Genomic DNA, 17,795 nt, shown 5'->3' with positions numbered 1-17,795 from the left:
TTTTTCCTGCCTCCTGTAAAATTTGGTTTCATGACTTGTGTCCTTTTTTCACTGCACCCTTGAACTATTTCTAAGACTTTACATGATTCCAAAACAAATTTACTCTTAGATAATGAATATGAACAAAATCTTTACAATACTTGGAAGAAAATGCTGTGAACAAACAGCATGCCCAAAATCACTTGGGATATTCAAAATGTGTAGACTCCAGCAAAAATCCTGATTTTTTTTTTTTTTTTTTTTTTTTTTTTGCAGACTCACAAAACGTTCTCTTAGTTATATGTAGTATAATAATAAAGTGGAAATCTATACTAATAATAAATCTGTAGCCGAAATTTTTCTGGTAATTTTCGATTTTCCAAAATAATTGGTCCTAACATATATGGTGGTGACAGGATTTTTTCTCATTGCCAAACTTTCAGAACGGCCCCGAGGTTCACTCAGCCTCCTATAAAATTGAGTACCGGGTCTTTCCCGGGGGTAAAAGGCAGTCAGAGCGTGGTGCTGACCACACCACCTCATTCTAGTGCTGAGGTCATGGAAAGCATGGGGCTCTACCTCCATGCCCCCCAAGTGCCTTCATGGCATATTACGGGGATACCTTTATCTTTACCTAACATATATAATTAACCACCCTGAAACCGAAAATCGCCTTTTTTGAAATTTTTGTTTGTATGTCTGTCTGCATGTTTGTTACCTTTTCACGCGATAATGGCTGAACGGATGTCGATGAAAATTGGAATATAAATTAAGTTCGTTGTAACTTAGATTTTAGGCTATATGGCATTCAAAATACATTATTTAAAAGAGGGGTTATAAGGGGGCCTGAATTAAATAAATCGAAATATCTAGCTTATTATTGATTTTTGTGAAAAATGTTACATAACAAAAGTTTCTTTAAAAATAATTTGCGATAAGTTTTATTCCTTGAAAAATTTTGATAGGACTGATATTTAATGAGATAAATGAGTTTTAAAATTAAAATAACTGTCATCTAAGGCCGTATAATGAAATAAAAAACAAATGACTTCGTCTATAAGGGGCCTTGGTCAGCAACAATCGAAAGCTATGAAAGATAGTCTACAGAGAATGTTTCTGTGTTTGTATGAAGTAATATCGGAAGCTAAATTAACCGATTTATTATTTCACCATTGGAAAGTGTAGTTTCTCTAGATGTACAGTACATAATGCTATAATGTTATTACAGTAACTTCTGATATAATATAATATAATGTAATGTAATATATAATATAATATAATATAATATAATATAATATGTAATATTATATAATATAAGTTATTTGAAGGGTTCACAACCATAGTGGGCCAAACGCCATTTACTGAATACGTAGAAAAGAAGGGTTAAAATTAAGTTATTACCATAATTCAATGGAAACATAGCAAGTAAAATAAAGTATCTAGACATTAAATCTAAATGATGTCAATGTTCATTAAACTATGGTTGCATGTAATAACAATTAAAAAACGTGTTAAAGGAATTGTCATTGCACCAAATGAGTGCTCTCTGGACCGAAATGATCGCATTTTAATTATTTAAACACAATTTAAATTAAGTACATATTAAACGATTTATCCTTCTATCAAACACGAATGTTCCCTGGATCAAATGTCCTACTTTAATTATGTAATTACTTTATATTTATTTCTAACGGGTGCAGCGGAGCGCACGGGTACGGCTAGTATATTGAATAAACTATTGGTCTTTCTTGTATCTAGGGTATACCCATCTGGCACACCCAGTATGCTTCAGAGGGTTTTGGAAGACCTTATCTTCTACAGGGGGACATGCTACCAATGTGAATCATGCAAAAGAGAACTGAACTGCTCAAATATCTTAGAAAAAATAGTTCCTGAGGTATGCTACACACATTTTAATATTATTTCTATTATTATTATTATTATTATTATTATTATTATTATTATTATTATTATTGCTGCTTAACTTAGGTTAGTAGCAAAAAAAAAAAAGACAAATGTTACAAATCATGGCTAACCACATCACCTTGTTTTCCACCTAATATTCCTCTACACTTTAGAGACTATTCTGAAAAATAAGACTACAAAACGATGGAACGAAAATGGCAGGGGAGAATTGATGTCGACAATGAATCTTCATACAGGTTGAGTCGTAAGTAGGCCCTATGTTTGGAAAACACATGACCGTGCTCCTGAATAATACACAAGAACAATTCATTATATGAGAAATGTTACGGAAAATGCTTAGTTTCTGGAAAAATGGACAAAATAGTTTTAACACTTTGTAGTTGTACACATACAATCTTATACTTACATATTTATGGCTTTTAAGGAACCAGGAGGTTCATTGCTGCCCTCACATAAGCCTGCCATTGGACCCTATCCCGAGCAAGATTAATCAAGTCTCTATCATCATATCCCACCTCCCTCAAATCCATTTTAATATTATCTTCCCATCTACGTCTCGGCCTCCCCAAAGGTCTTTTTCCCTCCGGCCTACCAAATAACACTCTATATGCATATCTGGATTCGCCCATACGTGCTACATGCCCTGCCCATCTCAAACGTCTGGATTTAATGTTCCTAATTATGCCAGGTGAAGAATACAATGTGTGCAGTTCTGCGTTGTGTAACTTTCTCCATTCTCCTGTAACTCCATCCCTCTTAGCCCAAAATATTTTCCTAAGCACCTTATTCTCAAACACCCTTAACCTATGTTCCTCTCTCAAAGTGAGAGTCCAAGTTATTATTATAATCTTATTACAACCAAAATTATCCATCAATTATCAATTTTGTCGCTATTTTTAATTTTTATGTAACATTAGGCTTAATTTAAATAATCTAGAATTAATTTAAAAACAATTTTGAAGTTTTTAGGGCCTATATTGTAATTTTTTTTTCTTAAAAAGTAGCAAAATCATTTCAACTGCATTCAACTGAAACCCCCATCAGCTTCCATGTGTACCATTACACCAACTGTTTTACATGGACCCTTCCCATCCCTTACCACAGGCTCAATTGACTGCAGTGGCTGGGAAGCGAACCTGTGATCTTAGGCACGATATACTGGCCAGACATATCTTGTGCATCTTAAACCACTCAGCTAACCAACCCAATGTGACTTTATCCGATTATGCAGGTATATGAACTCCTAGTAAAAACTTAGGTATGTTTTTTTTTTTGGGGGGGGGGGTTATTTTACGACGTTGTATCAACATCTAGGTTATTTAGCGTCTGAATGAAATTAAGGTGATAATGCCGGTGAAATGAGTCCAGGGTCCAGGACCGAAAGTTACCCAGCATTTGCTCGTATTGGGTTGAGGGAAAACCCCGGAAAAAACCTCAACCAGGTAACTTGCCCCCACCAGGATTCGAACCCGGGCCACCTGGTTTCGCGGCCAGACGCGCTGACCATTACTCCACAGGTGTGGACCTTAGGTATGTGCATGCAACAGTGATATAAGTCTTCTGGACTCAAAGTGTTAAATACCGACTTTATTTCATAAGCAGGGTCCGAATTTTGATGATATGTCATCTTTTTTTTTTTCTCATCAGTATCCATTGCTCACAAGTATTAAAATCCTGAACACGAACTTCTGGTTATAAAAATATTAATTCTATTGTGCATTTTTTCGTCATATTTTCTATTTTTCAAGTTTTAAGTCATTTCTTGTCATTGTTTTCGCATTTTACTTCTTTTTCTGGCCCTTCTCTTTTTTTTCTTTTTGCAAAATATTAAATTAATTCACATTAATAAAAATAACAACATGCCATTTGACAATGTACATACATGTTGAAAGTAGTTATTCCTATCGAGTTTGATTTGTTATTTTCACTGCCATAGATTTAGTTAATGAGAGATTTTCAGAGAGGAATGTTTGGTGTTAGTTTTCATAGTTTCATTCACCCATGCCTAAAATAAAGCCATCTAAAATCTTGTCAGTTAAGACAGACTGTATCTGAATTTGGAGATGATGTTTTCTATATGGATGGTGAAGCATTATTTTGTAAGTTATGCGAAACAAAGGTATCAGCCAAAAGAAAATTCACTGTTCAACAACATGTGGGTCGCGATAAGCATATACGGGCAGTGCAACTCACAATAAGAAGAAATCCACGCAACTTTTACTGCAACAAAGTGTATCCATGAAGAATTTGATTAGCAAATTAAAAATAACTTGTATCAAACATATATGTAGGCAATAAACACATAACAATTGTGTGTATATTTTCTGTTGTAGTGCTAGTATGTTTTATTGTTACAGTAATTAATGTTCTACGTTTTCAATAAACCTTTTTTTTTGTGCTTTCATATGAAATAAAATTTCATGTATTTTCTTATTGTAACTTATAATCAAAAATTATCTTGAATTTGAAGGGGAATATAGAGAACTGAACTTAATAGGATAACACGTGTGTGGCACAAAATTACCCCACTTACCCGTGTAACTTTGTACTACATTAAATGTCAAATTTCATCTACTTAAAATATGATTTTTGGTGTTTATTATGTCTCAACCATAAAATAAGTCGTTTTCTGAAATAATTTACTTTTAAACATCAATTTCAATATGACATTATTTTAGGTAAGTATAAAAATATGATAAAAGTGGTACAAAGTTACCCAAAATGACTGCATAAATTGTTTACAGAGTCTCTACAAAGAATGCATGTGCCTGGGACCAAAGAATCGAAAATGATCTGTTTTCAAAGTGGGTTATCAGAATGTTACTGAACAATGCCTTTCTTCCCGAACAATGCCTCACCTAGTCCGAAAAGACGTTTTCAATATGAACAATACTGTACAATAAAAATTGTACCTTTAAGCCTACTTTGGCACTAATATGGACTACGTTGGATGAGAAAAGTTGAAACAATTTTAAGAGGAAAGTAAACTTGATTTCCCGTAGTCCTTTTACATAATTATAGGCTTAAACGAGCGTTGAGCGACTTCCGCCGATTTTGGAATAAACACCGACACGGTTAGGTTAGGTTAGTTTAGGCTTTTATTATCCCGTCAAGATGAAGGTGAAAGCAATTGAGTGTGAATTTTTGTTTTCTACGTTGGCAGTTCAAATGCGTCGGTGTCTATTCCAAAATCGGCGGAAGTCGCTCTTCACCTAATTATAATTATAGTATTAAGTTAGCACAATCTAGTATATACAGTCACGGAACTCAAGACGTAGGGAATATGCATCCATAGATAGTTGCTAACCACTAGGATCGCTACTATCGCATCACAGGCAATGCGAAATAGTACCGACACAGTCCTAGTACCCTCAAAAACTCGAGCTTCGTGACTGTATGTACTAGACTGTGGTATTAGCCTACAAGGTTACTATAAAAAATGGTAATTATTTCGTTGTAGACCTACCAAACTGAACGATGGTCAGTATGGCGGACATCATCGTGGATCAGTGACAGTTTGGTTCGAAGGTTCAGGTTTTTTGTATCCAAGGCAAACCAAAACCATGAACAAACCTAACCTGTCACTGATGCTCGATGATGTCCGTCACTGATCAACGTTGAATTTGGCACAAGGAAATAACTACCGCGAAATGTAAACTTATTTAGGTTTATAGTGCACAGTTTTCGGAAGTCTAATATGATCTGTAACATAAAATTGAAGTTTATATTCCACATCCAAATACGTGTCACTACCCAATGCCACATAAATTGAATAATCCAGCTCTTCTTTCGAACGCGTGACCAAAATGCATTTTTCAACTAGGCCTATTATGGCTATTATTATATGGGTATGACATAAAACAGCTTGCAAAATAATTTTTTCTCTATTTTTACAGGCAGCTATAAAGTGTGAGGATATACTAACCGAGTGTAAATGGAATGATAAATCGTTCAACTGCTGTGACCATTTCTTACCTCTAAGGACTGAACTTGGCAATTGCTTTACAGTGAACTCCATACAGACGAGGTAACACGCCTACTACTTCATAAAAGCTCAAAATAAATGTTATGGCATAAAATAATACATCTATTCCAGGAAGGTAAGGTACCTTTTCTTTAAAAAACAGTCTGGGCAGAACGCAAAACCGTATTTTACAAGACACGATTAAGTTATTACGTCCTGTAACGTTATAAATTGTACCTATACATTTTACGAAGTTACGTAACAGTAGATTTATCCGTGAGAAAGGCTGTAAACTTCATAGCAGCGTGCCATGAAAAACTCTTTTTTCCCCACATTTCAAATGGATACACCTCAAATGAAACAACCTGTGAAACGCACATCAGAAAAATACAGTAACCTTGATGTATTCCTAAATATTATGGAAATGGCGTATGCCGACGTCTACGTGTTGTTTTGAATTGGATACAGATTTCGCAACGGTGCGATAAGGTTTGTGTTTTCCCCCCCAACTTCACTTGTAATACAAAATATTCATACTTACTCTGATAATATTAATTCTTATGGTCCAACAGACACTCATACGAACAAGAATCTGCTATTTCTCAGCTCTGCCGTCAACTACCTTCAACCAAACAACCACTACTATACAAAATCATACCATGACCTATGGACAAACCCTCCTGCCAGTCACCATTTTTCCCGCCGTGCTAGCAGGTTGGCCAAAGCAGAATGCAGAAATATCTCCTTATTTAATCTATTTATATTCATTATCGAAGTTAATTCCATACTCATTAAAGGCTGCGATTAGAGAGAGAGAGATAGAGAGAGTGTGCATGTAAAACTCAAAATTAGTCAAACAATTTAAAACAGCATTTACAGTCTATATTTTGGAAGTAAATCCCGAAAAGACAAAATACATGATTATGTCTCGTGCCCAGAACATAGTAGGCCTACGAAATGGAAATATAAAAATGGAAATTTGCCCTTTTCAAATATCTTTTTTTTTATTGGGTTATTTTACGACGCTGTATCAACATCTAGGTTATTTAGCGTCTGAATGAAATGAAGGTGATAATGCCGGTGAAATGAGTCCAGGGTACAGCACCGAAAGTTACCCAGCATTTGCTCATATTGGGTTGAGGGAAAACTCCGGAAAAACCTCAACCAGGTAACTTGCCCCGACCGGGATTCGAACCCGGGCCACCTGGTTTCGCAGCCAGACGCGCTGACCGTTACTCCACAGGTGTGGACTCAAATATATTGGTGCAACATTATGTAAAAATATAAATGGCACTCAGGAGGAAATTAAACGCAGAATGGTAAATACCTGTTATTATTCGGTTGAGAAGCTTTAGTCATCCATTCTGCTCTCAAGAAAGCTGAAACACTTATATTACTGGTTGTTCTGAATGGTTGTGAAACTTGGATTCTCACTTTTAGAGAGGAACGGAGACTAAGGGTGTTTGAGAATAAGGTACCTACTTAGGAAAATATTTGGGACTAAGAGGGATGAAGTTACAGGAGAATGGAGACAGGCCTACACAATGCAGAAATCCATTAAAATTGTTTAGAGGTGGAGTGATCTTCCTGTTTCAATTACACAGGGCTTTCATTTCAAAATTTCCCAGTCTAAGTAACTAATTATTTAAATTGAATTCAATTTAAACAAAAAACACGCCAATTTAGATATTGAGGGAGAAGTCTGAAACCAGGCTTAATTGCATTTTAGATTTCACCCCCACCCCCACTTTCAAATTTCAAATGGCACCCTTATATTTTTATACTTAAGAAGGGCAGCACTGCTACTTACAGACCTGTTACTAAATCTACGTATTACTCTGTGAAGAGATGTATTATTAAATCTACATACTTAGACTTCAACAAACAAAATTTGATAACTCAATCCCAAGGGAAAAAATGGAACTCTCTGCATCAAAATCCACAGTTAATTCCCGATTTACCACGAAAATCGTCTGTAGCTGCATTTAGATTGGCAACAGGCCATGATTGTTTGGCCAAACACCTGCATAGAATTGGAATATATCAGTCCCCTAACTGCCCATTGTGCAACTCAAACCAAGAAATGGATCCGGAACACCTCAAAATCTGTGCTTCAGTGGCTAGTCATGATAATATCTTTGAAAAATATTGGAGTGCAAGAGGTCAAATGACTTTATTGTCAAACGCCTGGCATTAGAAAACAACAACAACAACATTTTTATATTTAAATATGAAAGAGTAGGTACTCAATTGTTTATACAACTCATTAATTTGTTTTCTATCATCGCCTGGCAACCTGGATTGTTGTTATTGTTGATTAGAGCTGAAGAGAATAAAGCTACAAAAACTTATCGAGCATATTTTCATGTAATAGTTGTGTTTGTGTATTAAATTATTTTAAAATGGTGTATACTCTTCAAGAGGGAACATAAATCATCCATATTGATTAAATTTAGGAAATTACACAAAATAAGCTGTTTTTTCATCCTACAATCAACTGATAATAACAAAAATACAGATTGCCAGGCAACGATAGAAAACAAAAGATGCGAAAACAAATAAATGAGGTGTATAAACAATTTAATACTATTTCATATTTAATTGCATAAAAATATAGGGGTACCATTTGAAATTTCAATTCAATTTAAATAATTACTTATTTAGACTGGGAAATTTTGAAATGAAAGCCCTTATATATTTTTTAATTGTAATTTATACTGCCAAATGATTGTTTTAATAACTGTTCTATGAGCAATCTAAGTCACTCATTTCGATTTATTTCACTATCTATATTAATGATGCCACTTTTATTCTCACATAAGTGTTCCCAAAATCGCTAACATGATTTGCTTCTCACTCAAAGTTTTCACTCATGATCTAGGGGAGAGGAGAGAGGGAGCACATCTCGCAAAGCACATACACTTAACACCGGTTGCTAGTTCCAGTCTTAGCATAAGTGACATCGCTAACAAGAACTATTCATACGTAACAAAAACCAATCATTCTAGCAAATATTTTCCGGCCTGACCAAAAAATGATGTTTATATTTTAATTAATATGCATAAGAAGTAACTATAAAATACAACTTATTTCAGCTAAAATAAAATTTTAACAAAATAACTTTCAAAATGTTAGCATTGCTAATGCTAACATGGATTCACCGCCACTGATTTTCTTCTAGATCTAAATAATTAAATTAAATTTGAATTAATTTTCTTAACAATGTAGGTCTGCACATTGGAAAAAAACGAATATTTTGGCAAGTGTAAGATTTTGTGGCAGCGAGTTCAGTGTTGAATATATTTCTAATTTTAAAAAATAGGCATTAATCATAAATGTATGGCACAGAAAAAAAAAAAAAAAACTTATTGAAAATGTTGAAGTCCAGTGATAAATATGTATATAACTCTGAAAATGTTATTGTATGTTAAATGATGTGTTTGGAACAGTAGTATGTGAAATCACAAAATAAATATGAATTTAGGTATCAATAAATTTTATGTCATTGTAATCAATTAATAAACATTGAAATTTAAATATTTTGTCACATGTGGTCTTTTGAAATTTGTGCTTTATAATTAATAATAAACAGTTGGGAAAATCTATGAGACAGAATTACTATTAATTCATTAAGTTAATAATTTGGCATAACATATTTTTGCTACAAGTCCTTCAGAAATACGTCAGAGACGTGATGTAACTTACAGCCAGATAAATAAATCACACAGAGTTAGTGTGCACTCAATGATGGTTGCTTGATGGTTGTCAGCCCACTTTGAGGTCTGTGGATATAGATGGAAAAACTGGATCGGCATCTGGTAGAGTTCGCGGGTAGCTCAGTTGGTAGAGCATTGGTACATTTAACCAAAGGTCCCGGGTTCGATGCCCGACCCCGGAACAATTTTTCCATCGAAATTATTCAGATAAATATTGTTTGGCACTTGGAAACCTGTACCTACAATATGTTTTTTTTATTAACATTACAATTTTGAGATTCATATTGGTTTCTTGAACTGCATGTAAAGTGACAATTTTTTATTAATTGTTTTTGCACAGTCACGAAAATGTCAACTCTGCCCATATTCATGTCACTCTTCCTATAAGACAAAACGTAGGCTATATCATAGAAAAAGGATGTCCCTCCTTGGTAGATTTAAAATCTGGCAACCCTAGCCGCCACTGAATATATCATTGAAAATGACTTATAGGTACTTTCAATTTTCAGAGAAGATGGCAACAAAATAAAAATGATCTCCAATAGAAAAACAGGACCTGGCACTCTTGTTTTAAGAACCATCTTAGAGTCAAAGGTATGTAAAATCTGAAATGCTATCATTAGTTTAATAAACTGAGCTGGCATTAGACATTTAACCAGTGGCGTAGCGTCAATGTAAGCTAAAAAGCTTAGCTTCCCCAGTTAATAATAATTTCATAATAAACCTGCAGTTTATGAAGAAAATTATTTATTAGTTTTAATAGAATTTATATTTACGCATTAAATATTGTGATGCGGCAGCTCAGGATGATTTGTGATGCAGCAGTAAACAAGAAGCCTGCACACACCAGCTTCCAAGCAGACCGGTTTCTTCTGTGTAATCCACCCCGCAGATTTTCCATCCCTTCCTAAGCTACCCTAGTCGCAAGGCTCGCAAGAAGCTAGCTTTAACATTTAAAATAAGTAGTTTCCGAGTTATCCCTTTTCGTCAGTTGTGTTCAGTTGAAGTGTTAGTGTGCATTGTGGCTGATATAATAAATAATGAGCGAAATAAGTTCCTGACACTAATTTATACTTGAATTTTTTTAGGACAATTGTATTATCAAAACTGACTTACGAACAAAAGTGTGATTTAAAAACCAAATGACCGACTCCCTTGCTGTCAATGAAGGACACAACCAAAAGACAGACGCATACTTACGTAATAATACTAATATTGTGATTTCTCTAAGTATGACAGGGAGTGAGCTAATGATATACGTATACGTGTCTATTTGTTAAGAGATATGTGTAAACCGTGAAATCATATTTTACTACGTATCATTTGAGGTCATGCCTTACTGGTGTTACTTACGATATTCCAACCAATCTTCGACTGCTGACTTGAAATTGAGTACTATTTATTTTAAGACTGTATTTTTGTAATACGTTTTCTCATATTGCATGAAAGACAACTTGAGTTAGCTTCCCCTACTCAAAATTTCATGCTACGCCACTGCATTTAACAGAGATTATCTGAACTCAAGCTCTACCACTTTCAAGAAGTGAGAAATTTGTTTGTCACAGGATAATACGAGGCGCATCCAGAAAGTAAGTTTCCCTATTTAAAAAAAAAAAAAGAACACACACTTTCAGGAAAACATTTATTGGCAACAGGTACAGCAATGTTTCAGCTATTTTTCAACATAGCCACCATCAGAATTGAGACACTTGTCGTGTCGTGGGATCAACTTTTGTATCCCTCTGTCGTAGAACTCTGCCGCCTGTGAATAGAACCAGCGTGTGACAGACGTTTTCAGCTCTTCGTCATTGCCAAAACGCTCACCGGAGGACAGGAATTTCTTGAGGTGCAAGAAAACGTGAAAATCGCTGGGAGCAAGATCAGGACTGTAGGGTGGGTGATCAAACAACTCCCAGCCAAATTCCGTCAAAACAGCTGCTGTGCACCGAGCCATATGTGGACGAGCATTGTCATGGAGGAGCACAACAGCTGCAGTAAGCATTCAACGCCTCTTGTTTTGAATGGCACGTCGCAATTTTTTCTCAGTGTTTCACAGTAACGATCAGCGTTCACTGTTTCACCTCTTGGAAGGAAGTCAATGAGCAGAATGCCCTTCCTGTCCCAGAACACCGTGCACATCACTTTCCATGCCGACAGCGTCTGTTTGAATTTCGTCCTGACCGGAGATCCACTATGCCGCCAATGCATTGACTGCTGCTTGGTTTCCAGGGTGAAGTGCGAAATCCAAGTCTCATCGCTCGTGACGATCCTGTCGAGGAACTCGTCGCCGTCATTGTGATACTGTTGCAGAAATGTCAGTGTTGCTCCTAAGCGTTGCATTTTGTGTTCGGGTGTCAGGTTTTTGGCACCCACCTGGCACACACTTTTTTGAACAGCAGGTGCTTAGTGACAATCTCATGCAACAAGGATCACGATATCTGCGGAAAATGGCTGCTCAGCTCTGTAATCGTGAAGCGACGGTTCTCCATGATGCACTGCCGCACCAGCTCAACATGATCATCACTGATGAGGGACGGTCGCCCACTGCGCTCTTCATCATGGACACTTTGACGACCTTCGGAAAACTGCCTACACCAGCAACGCACCATCTGCTTACTCATGATGTTCGGCCCATAGACCTGACAGAGCTGCCGATGAATTTCAATTGGCGCAATGCTCTGTGCATTAAAGAACTTTATCACCGACCAAACCTCGCAGACGGCGGGAGAAGGAATAAGAGCTTCCATTTCGGACCACTGCTGCCACGCTACTGGCACCAGGCGGGACCTGTCCGGCTGGCATATGATTGATACGTCATAGATCTGTTACGCATGCGCAATTGACACGGCTAATTACGTTTACTTTCAAGGGGAAAAAATCGGGAAACTTATTTTCTGGATGCGCTTCGTAGAAGACAGAACTCAATAAAAAAGCACACACGCACACACACTCACGAGCGAAGTTTTTAAACTTACTTACGACTCTGTTTCTAAATGTGGTGTTAGTACGTATGGTGCATTGTGGAATATAACGTCAGAACCTTGTGCCCACATGGCTTCGAAATCATTGACTCAATTTTTTTCTTTTTTTATAGATATACTTACATTCTTCTGCAGATGTAGTAACATCAAGCCATGACTCATACAAAAGTTGGACTGTCATAGATGCTGGAGAATTTGATAAGATACTATTTAAGGTATGTTAGCCCTTTACCTAGCACAATCAACAGTACTGGTAATGCACAATTCCTATACTGAAGTGTATCAGGGATCCTTGACAGAATTTAAAATATTTGCACCCTAAATACTATAGTGATATTTGTTTGGACATGGATAGATAACAATGCTGTGAAATGGAAACATTTGCTATTTGTTATTTGATATATTATAAATAAATTCTAGAATGATGGGAATTTTGGTCCATTTCTGCACATTAGACTTCAAAGCAACCACAATTGAATTGGTGAGATGCAAAAGGAAAATATTCCACTTTCTGGCCATTTCAAACTGAGATAGCCATTTTGTTCCATAACAAAGCCCCATCTAGTGGTAGAAAGAAAGAAAATATTCCTTCATTTTCTCTCTGTTAAAATCAGCTGTGAAAGTTCCAATGACATGTAGAAGGAAAGCCCAATGATGTGATAGGATGATTATGATAATGTGGTGCCAGGAGAGATCTTAAATCTAAACTTAACCTAAATTCCAGACCATGGACGAACACAGGAATAATCCCCTTTAAGGAAAAATTCCTGTGCTCTAACCAGGAATCGAACCCGGGACCTCATGAACTATAGCCAGAAGCTCTGACCACTAGACCATGAGGCTGGTCAAATTTAACAATGCTTTCTTTTTAACAAAAATAGCAGAGAATCTAGTATTGAGCCTTGTGGTACTCCATAATTAATATTTTGTAGATTTGAGTGGCTAATTTTGTTTACTTTTGATATGTTATCCAAATATTCAATTTTTACTACCGGTAGTTGTTTTCTGTTTTGTAAATAGGATTTAAACCATTTGAGTGGAGTACATCCATGCAATTACAAGGTTTATACAAATTGCAGGAACAATGGATATAATAAAACCTAATTTCGTGTAGAAACCTACGAGTATAATACACACACAATACCCTAGCTTCTCCCAGTTCACTGCACTGTTGTGAAGTTCAAACTCAAACAAAAAGAGAAGAACAAACTGTAATATGTTTCGGAATATGTATGATAAGACTTTCTTGTGTTAAATTCATATCATATCATACATATTCCGAAGTGATACAGTGTTAAAAGTTGTGTAATCAAGATGTATAACAAACTGTAAGTAAAAGAAATGAGATTTTGTAGAAAAACAGTAAGTTAGGACACTTTTGGACTAAGAGATGAGAAATGAAATTCTAAACGAACTGAAAGTAGAACTTGTCAATGATAAAATCGAAAGGTACAAAACTAATTGGGACGGGTTCAATTCCCGGTCGGGGCAAGTTACCTGGTTGAGGTTTTTTCCGGGGTTTTCCCTCAATCCAATATGAGCAAATGCTGGGTAACTTTCGGTGTTGGACCCCGGAATCATTTCACCGGCATTATCACCTTCATCTCATTCAGACGGTAAATAACCTAAGCTGTTGATAAAGCGTCGTAAAATAACCTACTAAAATAAAAAAAAAAAACTAATTGGGTAACCGGTAACATACCTTGAAACAAACAAAGTAGAAAACCTGAACTAATAACAGAGCTCAAATCAAAGCAGTTAAAAACACGGAAAGATTTTTAGAAACCACTATTGGATGAGCCCGAAATAGGCCTAATCCGTAATTAATGATTTCCAGGAAGTTTTTCAATGTTATGCATATAATTAATTGTTGCTTACACACTTTTAGCACTTGTATATCACTAACGATCTGCTAAATTTATGAAATTACGCTAACAGCTATTTAACTTCAGGTGTTAATAGTGAAACTATTATGGTATTTTATCTTAATGACTAGTTTCGGCAGGAACGTACGCCATCTTCAGATTGCAATATTCCTAAAAAATACCAGACTTAACATTGTCGAGATAGAGTGTACTGATTATTGGGGTATATTCATAATTTGGTCTATGGAATTTACTTAACACATTTTTCTTTAAAAGAATATGACAAAAAATACTGTAAAATTGTAAGTTGCTGTATTGAAAAGTAATGAAATCTATTCCTTTCTGCTCAATAATTATACAGGTGGTTGAAATTCAAAATGACCCTCTGATACGTCAGGTTTCAATTGAGGGACGAGGATGCCGATTTCCTGACGAAAAGCCTGATTACTATAAAAGATATAAGTACTATAGCTATTCCACCTGTGTGACTGAGTGCCGGATAGAGGAAATGTTGAAATCATGCAACTGTGTTCATCACATTCTCCAACCTGGTAAGAATTGAATATTATCCAGTTATGATGCTAGTTACAAATATGCAAATAGAATTGAAGATTTCCCCAGAAAAAGGATGTAACGTCAGATTGTTGAAATAAGTGATATATGTGGAAAAAGTAATTGCGAAGTATTTATTATTCAGAGGAATAAATTATTGCGTTCAATAGCTGAATAAACTTGTACGGTATCCTTGATTAGTCAAATGGTGGTGATAGTAAATATAGCCCTAATGAAATATGCCCCTGAAATTATTTTCCTTTCTCCTGAAACACGAATTACAGTTTTGTTGGTTACATCCTTATTACTGGGAGATCTTCAATTAACCTTTCTAAATGAATGATGCTAAGGTTTCTGATCCGCTATTCCTGAATGGGGAACATGCATGTATTTTATTGGAACAGATGCATTATAGGACCCACCCTAAATATAAAAATATGCAAAGCCACAGAAAAGGTTAACGGAAGTTGCGTTTCGATCAATTAAATGATCGATATATTGTTTTCATTATGTTGTCAACCAATCAATATTGTTGTAAATTAGTTTGATTATAATCATGGAGGTAATTTCGAATGCTATAGTTAAATATAAAAAAGAAGTGGATCAAATTCTCCCTCTTGATTTAAAATGTAGGCCTCGAAATGGAAATCATGGAATTATAAATAAGTTGTAAGCTTTTTAGTAGCTTTATCCATGAATATGTTTATGTTTTTTTAAGCGAATGTGGTTTACTTAGGAGTGAAATGTTTTGTGAAACATGCAATCCTGGGATGAGACTGAAGAAATTTAAAAGTAAACGAGATGAACTCCTGTGGAGATGTCATTGGAAATTACAAGGTATTAAATGATAGACACAGGAACGCTGTATCGTGGCACTTTGTGAAATTACTCGGATAACGGAGAAGATGAAATGGAACATCTTCAGTGAAGTTCATGGTAAAATGCTAATTTTACACCAATTTTGTTTTTAATTCTTTGGTCCAGGGAAAATACTAGTAAAAAATGTGTTTTTGTGAAAGACTAGTATTTTCCCTGGACCAAAAATGCAGTATAAATTGAGTAGAATTAGTATTTTATAATATATTATAAAGATGACTAATATGAACTTAATTTTATTGTTGTATTAATACCAATGTTGTATTGTTTGAAAGTTTAATGTTACTGTGTTTAAAGTTTAGCTTTGGTTTGTTTGTTTAACTTTATTTTGAATAAAATTTAATATATTGTATAACAAAGGTGACTAATATGCGCTTAATAGGGTATCATTATTGTTGGTTTTATTAAATTATACATGTTTATAATACTACGTATTTAGTATTATACATCTTGATTACACATCTTGATTATACATCTTGATTAGTATTGTTAAGATGGCATACTTGATATAATAATCGAAAATATACAATATATAATCGATACTATGGAATACTCAGGGTGGGTCCTATAATGCATCTGTTCCATTTTATTTTCTGTCAAATATAAGTTCTTTTAGTGAGAAGAAAATATGTAATTTCTTAATATGTCCTCGAGATCTTAATAAACCCCTATTGTCGGTAATTATTCCATAATGTTCTAATTACTTACTGTTTGCTGTCGAGGAAATTAAGGATTATTAAAAAAGTAGCTGTCTCATGTACAAAGAATGCTCTTAGAATTGGTTGGTAGGCACGAAAGCAAACATATATTTATCACCCTGAAAATCAGCATTGCTAATTGTTAGAAGTATAAGTGATATGTAGTTTATCTTTCTGAAGATTTTATTTAAAATAATGCAACATAAGTCTACAATAAACAAGATAGACGACGGTGTAAATAAAAACAAAAGAATAAGTAAAAAGAATGAACATCAAAGAGAAGCCAGTTCATAACATTGATAAAGTCATAGATAGTATTCATTAATATAATTCAATTTATTTATTTAATTTAGTAGGTTAGTTTACGAAGCTTTATCAACATCTTAGGTTATTTAGCATCTGAATGAGATGAAGATGATAATGCCGGTGAAATGAGTCTGGAGTCCAGCACCGATAGTTACCCAGCATTTGCTCGTATTGGGTTGAGGGAAAACCCCGGAAAAAAATCTCAACTAAGAAACTTGCCACCACTGGGAATCGAACCTGGGCTACCTGGTTTCACGGCCAGACGTGCTAACCGTTAATCCACATGTGTGGACTAATTCAATTTATAATACAACTGATTTTATTACTTTTATGTCTTTCATGTAATTGTGTAGGGCCTAAACTTTTAAAATTTTACTGCTGTAAACTGTACCTAACTCCTTACAGGGTAAAGATTTTAGTGCATGTTTCCCATTCCATGGATTTGTCTTTATTGAATACAAAATTAACCTTAAACTGAATTGAAGTAAATATAATAATTTAAATTTATGTTTCAGGCATGAAAGAGAACTACAAGCAATGTGACATCGATGGACTTATATGTCTCAATACAATTTTCAGTAAGGAAATTTCAATCAATACATAGTAACACGTTTAAGACTAGCAATATAAATCACAAGTAAAGAATGTATGTATGTATGTATTTATTAACATTACAGGGTATACACCCGGTGGCAGTGATATATAATATACTTAAGGGTCATTCCACGAGATGAGGGACATAAAGACAAAATTTTATATTTAATCGAAGAAACTGTTCTTTTGCATTAAAAAATTCTCCAATTCATTGACTTTATACAGCATAGTATAATTTTAATTTTGGCGGCATAATTTCTTTGTTCCCAACAAGCAAAGTCGACATGGCTGCTACAGAGGGATTCTGGTGAGATTACATCATTTGATTTTAGGACATA

At 35.0% G+C, this 17,795-nt stretch overlaps 2 protein-coding genes across 2 annotated transcripts in view; one reads left to right on the top strand and one right to left on the bottom strand.

Annotated features, from left to right (window-relative positions):
• The window catches only part of LOC138714649 (uncharacterized), an 80,652-nt gene extending 74,089 nt beyond the window's left edge, over window positions 1-6,563 (bottom strand). The window contains exon 1 of the mRNA XM_069846705.1: window positions 6,411-6,563. The gene's annotated coding sequence lies outside the window, so the exon portion shown is untranslated. The remainder of the gene's footprint in view (window positions 1-6,410) is intronic.
• LOC138715601 (sodium channel protein Nach-like) overlaps window positions 1-17,795 on the top strand; it is a 53,601-nt gene that overhangs the window by 11,126 nt on the left and 24,680 nt on the right. The window contains exons 3-8 of the mRNA XM_069848676.1: window positions 1,738-1,876; window positions 5,802-5,932; window positions 10,095-10,179; window positions 12,680-12,781; window positions 14,793-14,982; window positions 17,379-17,441. Of these exons, the coding sequence (XP_069704777.1) occupies window positions 1,738-1,876; window positions 5,802-5,932; window positions 10,095-10,179; window positions 12,680-12,781; window positions 14,793-14,982; window positions 17,379-17,441 (710 nt within the window). The remainder of the gene's footprint in view (window positions 1-1,737; window positions 1,877-5,801; window positions 5,933-10,094; window positions 10,180-12,679; window positions 12,782-14,792; window positions 14,983-17,378; window positions 17,442-17,795) is intronic.

This window comes from Periplaneta americana, chromosome 15 (genome assembly GCF_040183065.1).
Source record: "Periplaneta americana isolate PAMFEO1 chromosome 15, P.americana_PAMFEO1_priV1, whole genome shotgun sequence".
NCBI classification, from domain to species: domain Eukaryota; kingdom Metazoa; phylum Arthropoda; class Insecta; order Blattodea; family Blattidae; genus Periplaneta; species Periplaneta americana.
Note: the sequence above shows the minus strand (reverse complement) of the source record. Positions and strands in the feature narration are given on the sequence as shown.